The 10,706-nt window shown below is 46.8% G+C and overlaps 1 protein-coding gene across 1 annotated transcript in view; it reads right to left on the bottom strand.

Moving 5' to 3' along the window:
• Positions 1-1,730: 1,730 nt before the first annotated feature.
• Positions 1,731-10,706, bottom strand: part of HSD17B7 (hydroxysteroid 17-beta dehydrogenase 7) — a 10,359-nt gene continuing 1,383 nt past the window's right edge. The window contains exons 2-9 of the mRNA XM_014525824.2: positions 10,409-10,463; positions 9,494-9,586; positions 8,366-8,480; positions 7,529-7,723; positions 6,188-6,292; positions 5,544-5,600; positions 4,728-4,826; positions 1,731-2,841 (exon numbers count right to left, since the gene is read on the bottom strand). Of these exons, the coding sequence (XP_014381310.2) occupies positions 2,740-2,841; positions 4,728-4,826; positions 5,544-5,600; positions 6,188-6,292; positions 7,529-7,723; positions 8,366-8,480; positions 9,494-9,586; positions 10,409-10,463 (821 nt within the window). The 3' untranslated portion in view covers positions 1,731-2,739. The remainder of the gene's footprint in view (positions 2,842-4,727; positions 4,827-5,543; positions 5,601-6,187; positions 6,293-7,528; positions 7,724-8,365; positions 8,481-9,493; positions 9,587-10,408; positions 10,464-10,706) is intronic.

Raw genomic sequence — 10,706 nt, 5'->3', positions numbered from 1 at the left:
CAGCAACTGGTAGGGGATGGGGCCAGGTGGGGCAGCAATTGGGGTGCTGAGGTGGGGCATGTGGGCCATGCAAGGGGGGTGGTAGCCCCTGTGGGGGCCATTTGGCCCCCATTGGGGACCCATACCCATTGTGTGGGGGTTAGACCCCCTGTTGGGCCCTGACAGCAGCTGGCAAAGGATGGGGCCAGGTGAAGCAGCAATCGGGGGGCTGAGGTGGGGCATGTCGGCCTTGCAGGGGGGTGGTATCCCCTCCAGGGGCCATTTGGCCCCTTTTGGGGGGCTGAAACCCATGTTGGGGGGCTGTAACCCCATGTGTGTGGGCCATAGCTCTTGTGTGGGGGCCAAATCCCATGTTGTGGGGTCATAACCCCTGTTGGGGGGCTGTATCCCCTGTGTGGGAGCTGTATCCCCTGTTGGGGAGGCCTTAACCCCTCTGTGGGGGCCATAGCCCCTGTGAGAGGGCAGCAAAATATATATTCATGTATTCATGAATTCATGATATATGTATTTAGAGTTCACTTTCCTATTATGAGAAGAGACATGCTTTAACACTGTAGATATATCAATAAAACATTGCCCAACTGACCACTGTCTCTGTCTCACTCTCTTTCTGTCTTTATAGTGGTCTTTTGTTTTACTTGTGGAGGAACATGGATTTTGGGGTATTTTACGGAGTGACTTTGGGATTTTTTTATCAGGGATTTTTAGTTTTCCAATAGGGAATACCAGAATTTCTGCTAGGGGGGCCAGTGGCAGGACCCTGCCTGCTCAGAGCTGGCACCTTGGACCCATCTGGCTGTGGCTAACCTCCTGACGAAATGGGGCCAGGAGGACATGCTTTGACAGTTCAAAGCAGGCACCACACCCGGAACATCTTCCAGGTGATAGCTGCCCAGATGGCTGGGCAGGGGCACACATGGCAGTGGTGCCGTACAAAGGCCAACCCTGCAACCGCAGTCCCCTGGCAGCTGGCAGACTGCTGCAGTGGGTAGAGGGTGCAGGGAACTGTCAGTCACAGCTGCTTCAGCAGTCCGGCTGGCACAAGGGGTAGAGTCCCCAAGTACCAGTTGGCTGGGCCCTAGGAGCTCCTGAGAGCTAGTAGCCCTGAGCTACTTACCAGGGAAGCTTTTTATACTGCTGGGGACAGCACAACTGCTGACCCCAGGCTCTAGCTCCTCCTGGCTGAAGATCCAGGAGCCAGGCAGGGTTATTGTGCCTCAAGTGGCACAATTTGCTCCACAACAAAGTGCCCATCCGAGCGCTGAAGCAAAAGCCCCGGCTCAAATTTGCACCGCTTCTGTTTGATCTGCTGCAAGCGCATGCGCTTGCATGTGTGGACACACCCCTAAAGGCTTTGTTACATGGTAGTTTTGGGCAGCTCCTGGAACTCTTAACACCTACCTCATTTCGTCAGATAGCTTAGTGTTTGAAGCACTTGCTCTGAGTGCACAAGTCCTGAATTTCAAACTTTCTTCTAACGCAGACACTCATTTCCCACATTTCCAGCCTCTGCAAGGCACTGCACACATCCTTGCGCAGTAATTTGTTTGTATTTGGAATCCCCTACAGGCCCCACTAGTGCTAATTCAGCAGCAACCCTTCTCCTAAATGAGAGTGGCTACAGGAACAGGGAAGAGACATGCTGCTTCTAGTCTATGCAGCAGTTTGCTTTCAGCCCAATACCAGGTGTCCGGACTTCTCTCTCCTTTCAATGAAGGACAAATTTTTAATTTAATTTCCACTTATTTTATTTCTGGTTCCAAGTACTTTTCAAACAAAGCATGATCCCTGCTGTGAACTCCCAAATAAGGCAGAGAGACAGGTACATACAAATGTCTTTTACATTTATCTGTTAATTGTCATGTAGATTTACTGTAGGTTAAGAGCTAGACTTGTCACTTGACCCATCTAAAAATAGGGTAGACAAGCCTGCTGTAGATATTACTGACAGTGTTTGAAGTCCCTTCCACCCACTTTTATATATGCATATGGCCCATGACTAGGGCAAGCACTTTCACCCAGCATTATGCTCACCTTCACAAAGCTCTTGTGAAGCAAGATGTTTCACTCCCATTTTTACACATGGGAAAAAGGCACAGAAAGTAAAAGACCAGATCTTCACGAGCTGAGCCTCTCTCTAGGCCCTTTCAATAAGGTTGAGGTTCTCTCGTGGGCTTAGTTTGTTGGGTTCTGGGCTCCTCTGAAAGTCTGGCCACGTCTTTCATGCATATGAGAAAGATCAGCTTTTTTGAGAAAAGTCTGGCCTTGAGCACTTCTGGAAACCAAACCACACAATTTCTCAGGTCATCCAGGAAGACTGAAAGAGCCTATTTTCAAAGCCAGCTTCCCAGTCCAGTGCTCTAACCCATCATACCAGGCTGGCAGCCATTTCCAGAATATTTCCATACTGCACCTCACAATTCTGTCAGGCTGTTCCTTGGCAATGCCACTTATGAGGACAAGCACCGTCTCCAACAGGCCTCCAGTTCTGTACCATGAACAAGAGGACAATCATACATGAGACTCTTGGGAGATTAAGTTTAACTTTTCAGTTCCGGTAATGTTTTCTTGAAGATATCCCACAGACTAACTAAAAGGTAAAAATGGGGATGGGAGAGGTGCTATAAAAATTATGCATTTCCAGTGAGGCCAACACTGAAGATGCTCAGTACTCAACATGGAAGGCGGCCTGGATCATTAATGCTGGAAACACTCATCATTGAAGACACTGGCTTGATCTTATTTGGTGCTTATGGGACCATTAGATCTTGCTAGAACTTGCTTCTCCAGTTCCAGCAGCTTTTGATACAGCTTTTTGGCAGTTTCATCATCTACATCCATCTAGAAGAGAGTTGGTGAGCAGTAACTTAAGAGCATGGTCTCAAACAATAGCCAACAAGATACTACAACATGAAACCTTAAGTAGTAGTCAGAAGGGATCAGCTGCTTGAGGAGTGCTGACTGAACACCTTTATGCCAGGCACCTAGAAGGCTGTAGCTGCAACCCCAGCAGCAGAGGACTGGTACCTTAATAGGATAAGAGGTAGCCCAAATAAAGGAAAGAGATGGCTTGTGGGGGCAAACAAGCATTTAGAATCCCCTTCCTGTTGGGGGAAGGAGAGATCCTCAAGCACTAGAATTAGTTACCAATGGGAAAAGTTAGTCTCTCTGCAAGTGGAAATGGCAGCACAAGCCATGAGGAGTTTGCAGGCGGATATGCTATTGAGCCCATGAACTCCTGTAGGACACCTGCAGTAGGTGTTGCAAGGATGCAAGTCTGAAGCCTGGGCATTCCAGCAGCCCTCACAGCTGCTAGTATCCTTTAGTTCACTCTGAAACCTTGGGTATGGGCAAATAAGTTACAGAGTTAGAAGGGAGTAGAGCTTCACCATGCATCACCTGCTTTGTGGAAGATGCCAAGAGAATCACAGAAGAACAGGATTGAAAGGAACCTCAGAATGTCATCTAGTCCAGACCCCTGCTCAAGGCAGGATCATCCTGTTTAAAAACCATCTAGGCAAGTGATTATTTCACATGTTCTCAAAAACTATGGAAACAACCCTCATGAACAACTACCAGGCAAAATGCCCCAAACCTCAAACACTTGCCACAGGTAAAGCAAGGGGATGAGGGCACTATTAGTGTCCCACCACTGCAAGGGCAACAAGTAGTTTGTTAAAAACATACAATTCTCTACAAGTGCCTGCCTGATCAGTTAGAAAGAATGCATGCTGTCATTCTGTTATTTAGTGGTTTGCATCCCATGTTGTAAGCTCTCTGGAATGAGAACATGCCAGGTCCATGTACTGCCTGGCACATCATGCTACTTTAGTGATGCAGAGAATGTGTAATCTCAAATTAACAATAAGCACCTTTGAGAAATGAAGGACAGAAGGGGTCTTTTCAGACCTTCCCAAAGAGAGACCGCAAAGTGGCAAGGAAACAAATATGCTGCCTCATTAGCAATGCAAAGGTACTAGTAGGTGAGGAAGGGGCCTTGTCTCCACCCAGTCTAAGGCAATGGTCTGAACATCACCTGAAAACCCTCCAGATGTGTGGGCTTTCCAGTGTTTGAAGGAAATGCTAACCTCTGTGCCCCAGGGTGTATTGAGCTAACGTGACCCAATTTAATAGAGGCAAATCCCTTTACTGCTCCATTAAGCTTCCATACCCTCTTGGGGCGCGTCCACACGAGTGCGCACGTGCCTCTTGCCCTGCCCTTATACTGCTGGCCCCAGGCTCTAGCTCCCCCTGGCTGAAGATCTGGGAAGAGCCAGACAGGGTTATTGTGCCCCAAGTACACAATTTGCTTCACAACAAAATGCATGTCCAAGCACGTGCGCTGAAGCAAAAAGCCCCAGCTCAAATTTGCACCGCTTCTATTTGAGCTGCTACAAGCACACATGCTTGCATGTGTGGACGCACCCTTGAAGACCAATTCTCTTCAATCCCAAACTTGGTATCTTAGATGCAAAGGCATAAGGCCTACTGAGAAGGGCAAAGGGGAAGCAACATTCCAAGCCTCTGGCTGGCAGGACCTCACCCACCCAGCACTGTGCTGCTGGTGTAGGAGCATGGAATTCATCCTGCATCCCACTGTGACTGGCATCTGAGCAGAGCTCTCATAAAGTAGCTTCAAGAACAAAGACAAAAGAAACCAGTCCATTGTGATTTTCAGTCAGGCGTCAACTAAACCCTCTCCCTACAACAGTCAGTGTTGCATTTACCTTTCTGGGCTCCACATAGTTATTCCCCGCAAAAGTAGTACAGCTGTGATATTTCATTAGTCCATCCAGTGACTCAGGCTTTTGCTTGAACAGCCATATCTGGAAAGAGTAGCATAAATTTGTGGTTAGAGTCCAGCCTGTCCCAACAGCCATGCTAGTAAAACCCTAGGCAGCCCACTAGCACACAAAGGGAAAATGATCCCATTACACACTACTCCCAATTCTCACATGATCTGAGCGAGACAGACTACCCAGTTTCTCACATCAGGTCCTTGACCAAGGCAGCGGGAGCATGGACTATGCTGATCCCAACACTATGCACACGCAAAGGCTTCTGAAAGATGCTCTAGTTTTCAGCACAAGTGGCTTCTTATTCCCAGTCACTGCAGAAGTCCCTAGGTGAAATTCTATGGCCTGTATTACAAACCACTACTCTAATCACATGCAAAAGAGGCATTCTGGCCTGGAGTCCATACATGCCAGCCATTGGTAGAGTAAGACCAGACATTTATTTCATAAGTGAGGGTAAGCTCTGGGAAAGAAGGGCTCTCTGAAGTGCTTTATTTGTGGTGGGCGAGGAAAACATGGGTGGAGGTGGGGGGGGTGCTAAAACTGCTCTGCTGGGAAAACCTTGTCCAACTTGGCACCATGGCACTCTGAGTAACCATTTAGTGGGATGAGCAGCAGTGCTTCCACCATTCATCTGCAAAGGAGACATCCGTCAGCACGTGGTGCCCAGGAACTGGGGCACTTGGGAGGAAACCCCCACTTCTCTTATTTGCAGCCTATAACTGAAGTCACAAACTGAATACGTACGTGGGCTTCAGATCCATTGTACGGTGTTAGTGTGTAAGTCTTGGTGAACAAACGTATCTGAGAGAGACAGAGAGAAAAGAAAAGGCTATTAAGCCTGCTAGGCCCAGAGAGAGCTACCTGGGGCAGATGGCTGGGCTGCCTGTATATGAAATGTGGAAAGCTAAGAGCAGAGAAGAAAAGCAGGACCACAAAGGGACATGGCATGGACAGGAAGAAAGGAAGATGGCGGTAGTGGGGAAAGGACAGTATGTGAAGAAGCTGTTTCCCCCCCACAAAGGTGCAGAGTAAGCTTTGAAAGAAAATGATGTCAGAAACCTGGAAACTTCAGTGCTAAGTTGAGATCCCTTGCAAAGCTTTGTGAAGGTGTAAAACAATTAACTTCAGAGAAGCTTTTCAAAGGCACAAGTAGCTGGCCTTACTGTGCTGCCACTGGGGGCTCTGCCATACACCAGAGCTAAATATTTTTCAAAATCCCAAATTAAGTACATCAAGCATTGCTCCCACTTATAATTGCCTCTGCTTTGGGCTGCCTGATGTTAGCTCTGTTTGCCTGGCACCTGTAGTACTGAAAACACCAGCCCAGGACAATTCTAACCACAAGGCTCTTGGAAATAAACCAAGAATTTCAGAGTTATTAGACTCACTAGCCATAGGATGGGCATAAGCAGCTTCCAGAAGAGAGATGGCATAATTCCATATGTCAAGTTAGTTGTCACGATGCCTGGACAAACGACACTGGAATACAGATTCTGCAAGAGAAAGAGGGAGGAGACAAACAGACCACAATATTACATGGAGTGACAAAGTGGCTCACCCCTTCTAGACACCTCACCATGCAGAATGGAAAGGTGTCTTGACCTGAGGTGATAAAACTTCCACCAAGATCACGCAGACTAGCACCGAGAAAGGGAAATGGACAATTACTGTAGCATTTTGGGCCCATGGTAGACTCTCAGGCAAGAGCTGGAGTCATCTCATGTGGGATGCTGACCAGCTCCCATGCTAATTACACCTGGTGTTTATGCCCCATCTGAAGTAACTGAATGGGCTAAGAATTCTTAAATTGGACTGTAAAGAAAGTCTGACTGTAAAGCCTCGTAGTGGAAGACTTAAGAGGAAGCAGCCAGTAGATTGCAGAGCATGTGGCATCAGCTCCTGTGGTCAAAGACACTTGAGGAGCTCTGCTGCTGTGTTCTGTACTGGTTTTCAAAGAGTAACTGTGCACACTAGATCCAAGGTCATGATAACGGGGGACAGAGCACAGCAAGATCAAGATCTTAAAGCAGAGCTGTCCAACTTCTGAGCAAACCACCTTCCCCCAGCCATTGCATGAGATCCCCCTGCTACCCAGGCTGCACAGCTCCACCCCCAAGGGTGGAGGTAGGAAACAGCAGCTGGATGAGGGAGAAGCCCAGAGATCTTGGCATCAGCAAGTGGTGTGGTGGAGGGGGGTGGTGGCTGGGTGGGAGCTCACAAACTACAAATTAACTCCTCATGGCCTGAATATGGCCTGTGGGCCAGGAGTTGGAAAACTACGCCTTAAAACAAAGTTACAGCCACAACCAACAACCTTTACTTATGGATGAAATTTTTCTGCCAACATTTCTTCTCAAATGGCAAACCCCACAAATAGATAAGACTTCCACCAAGTATACCCATCACATCCTGCCAACCACAGCTCTAGGTGAATCTCAGCCTAGAGAAGCTTTCATATTCCCTAGACCATAAACCAAAGAACATTTCTGTATCATCATACTAACCTTACTTATGAGCATGACACATTAGTATAAAAGGCCCATTTGCCTTTTTCTGTCAATGTGTCAAGCAGTCAAAAAGAAGTGGGTCTTCAGTGAGGCAACTGCCTCCAATCCCACCCATTTCTCTCCCCCACCCCAGATTTTAACCATGCATGGACCTGGCACTGCCCATCCATCCTGTGAGGCAAAAATGTTGGGCACCACTGCATTACAGGGATGCCCCCATACCTGCTTATTAAAATGCCTGTTCAGGGCCAAACTTGTGAGGTCAGTGGCATACTTGGAAGAACTGTATGCCTCTTTGCCTTTCTTGTGCTGGTAGTCATCAAGGCTAAAAGCAGACCTCATGGCATTGGAGGAAGAGGTCCAAATGAGCATAGATGGCTTTTCAGAGCAACGTAGCAGAGGCTCCAGCTGGCGAACCTGTGAAGGCAAGAGTGTTGCAGCTTTCAGCTAGTACCTTGTTATGCACGAATACCTGAACTATACCCGATTGAAAACTCTTACCCTATACAAGCCCACTTCTCAGTAACACTAATATGGAGCGCATGTCTAAGCTAACAACCATGTAATTTTGTACACAAGGAGAATTGCCTCACAGGGATGTCTCACCCAGAATCAAGCCAATAGCATTTTAACACATCTGGCTGTATTCTGGGTATTACAAAACCATGACCACCTACCTAGGGTGGCAGCTGGAAAAAAAATGCATTTTTGCATCTTCTCAAAGCCAGTAAGTCAGGCTGTTAAACTTACCTCAGTCTGCTAGTTGGACAAAGTCATCCTGAATGTATCTGAACTTTGTAATAGCTTGCATGTCACTCATATTGTTAAAATTACTCTTGGGAAATATAGCAGGACAGGCAAAAATACAGAGATGGAAGGACAAGGCTTTGTGTCTCACCGGTCTTGGCCACTACCCTTTCATCCAGCCACACACTGGACTGCATCTGGGTGTAGCAGTGTTTAAACTGGAGTAGTAAAAACCAACTCATTCATGCCTACTTCACCCAAAACTACATATACCAATGGAAAATTGGGGCCGAGCCTCAGCAACAACTTTACCAAGACAAAATGTCCAAAGAGGTTGGTTTCAAACACTTCCTGCAAGCCATCCACAGTAACCTGGTCAACTTGATGAAGCAGCCCCTCTGCAGTGCTCAGCATGTGGACTGCCTTCCTGCAATGTAAGAACAGGACAATGTGGGCAAGGCTGTGGAAAATAAAAGTTCCTCTTCCTTCAGGAAAAAACTTCAACCCAATGGTCAGTATATTCCCTCTTATTTGGCTGGATATATTTGTGAAGCTTCCATTTTACAAGTTGTTAGCTGCACCCATCTAGTTAATGCAGCATAAGTTGTACTTGGAGACAAGGCCTTACTCGCTGTTCTACCACCAATTTGCATTCAACAGGACTTCAGTACTTGCCTTTTCTTTCCCTTTATCTCTTCACTGCTGTTTACAGCTACATGTGCACAAGATAGCAGCTTTGGTGCCATTCTATACCTCTCTCCTTAAACTTCCATATTTACATTATTCTTGCCATTTTCATTGCGCCATTAGCTGAATTCATTTGTTTCTATATCACCTTTTGCCCTGACTGCCACAGTCTTCTCGCTGGCTTCAACTCATATCACCTCCTCCAAACCCATTTAAAAAGTTACCCACCTGACCACCTTTCATTTCTTTCTTCCATTCTTCCCTCTGTATGTTTTCCCCCCACACTCTCCAACTCAGGCCCTGGTAATCCCTGTCCAAAACAATCTTTGTGGGTGTCTAAAAGCTTTAGCTTTCTGCCCAGATGAACAAAGATGCAAGTTACTCATCTAACCTACTGCGTGATCTTGCTGGTTCTTCTTGTTAATTTTAATGAGTTTGGCAAGCCTTCCTCTTCTGTCTTACTCTCAACTGTAAACTTTTCTGGACAGAAGCGTCTTTGGAGAACACGATGCACATTTGTGACTCAGAAAGTAATGATGATAGTGGAAAGAATGGGTTCGTTATATAACCACTAGCTAACTATTATAATAAAAGTCACCTCATGATCTTGGCCACCTAAGATCCAAGACTGGCTATTGAACAGGATCCATGCCATTCCCCCAACTCCATTCTTCCCTCTCCTCCTTTCAACAACAAAGCCACAGAAACAAAACAAAACAAAAAAATCTGTTACTTAAGGATGATGTCTTATACCTAGAAAATAAGCCTGAGATAAAGGCGTTGAAACTAATATGTGGATTTGGCATGATCCCTGCATTCAGGTAGATGTAATCCAGGTACTGAAACCTACAAAAATGAGAGAGAGAGAGAGAGAGAGAGAGAGAAATACAATTAATTTATGACTGAGCAAGGCTAACTAATCCTATATTCTGAGGTTCAAGGAAGCTTTGAAATCACAAAGATGCTAGGTGATTAACTAGTGGACCAGAAACAGAAGCCTGGAATCCAGATTTACTTTCCCTTGCTTCTCAGAGTACATTGCTTCAGAGTTTCCAATACAGAAGGACTAACACCATAACATTCAAGCCTGAATACAAAAGTTTCACAGTGTATGGGTAACTAGGGGTCAGGTGAAAGAAGTTTTGAATATTAAACTAACTGATGTCCCACAAGTAAATTGCTTTCTAACACTCAAGTTCTACAAATTCCCTATGTCTGGTGGAAGCTTAGGTTCATCCAGTGGGACTTTGACATTTAAGTCTGTGAGGCTTTTTTTGAAAAAAAAATCTCAGTCCAAACACTGAAACCACAACAGCTCTACTCTTGCTCGTTTCAGCTGAAGAACAAAGCAGTCTGCAAATCAGCGGTAGCTACCCCTAGTTAAATAGCCCGGCATTTTCATAACCAGGTGAGGAACCCAGTGGCCAGTGATGTTTTCCTGCTGCTCTCACCATCTTTGGAGGAGCGGGGAGCAGGCTGCCCACCCCTCTCAGAGGAAGGGTAGATAAATAAATGTGGCACAAACTAGTGTTTTCACTATTTCAACAAAACATTTGAAACCCAAAGTGGGACAGGTTGGATTAAGACAAGAGTGCCCAGAAAGCCAAGTCTTGTGCCATCAACACCAAGACAAAAGACAAGCCCACGACCTCCCCTCTGGAGACCCACCAGGGAGGGACTGCGAGCGTTTCAGGCTTGGGAGGATCTGAAGAGCATTTCTGGACTGTGGTTAGGGAAGGTTCCCACGGCACTTGGAGGCAAAATCAGCTGCAGCAAGGTCGGAGCCACTCCTGCACTTTGTAAAGCACAACGCCTGCAGCACCTGCAGGCCTCCAAGTCCGGAGGCAGGCCCAGCACGGACGCCCGGCAGCCTTGCAGCTCCCCGTCTCCCTCATGCCCCAGACCAGGCACGTGAAGAGACCAGAGCAGCAACCGCCAAGCCGAACAAAAGTTGTTTAAGGGGCTC

This window comes from Alligator sinensis, unplaced genomic scaffold (genome assembly GCF_000455745.1).
Source record: "Alligator sinensis unplaced genomic scaffold, ASM45574v1 scaffold647_2, whole genome shotgun sequence".
In the NCBI taxonomy this organism is placed as follows: Eukaryota; Metazoa; Chordata; order Crocodylia; family Alligatoridae; genus Alligator; species Alligator sinensis.
This window is presented reverse-complemented; position numbering and strand designations above follow the sequence as displayed.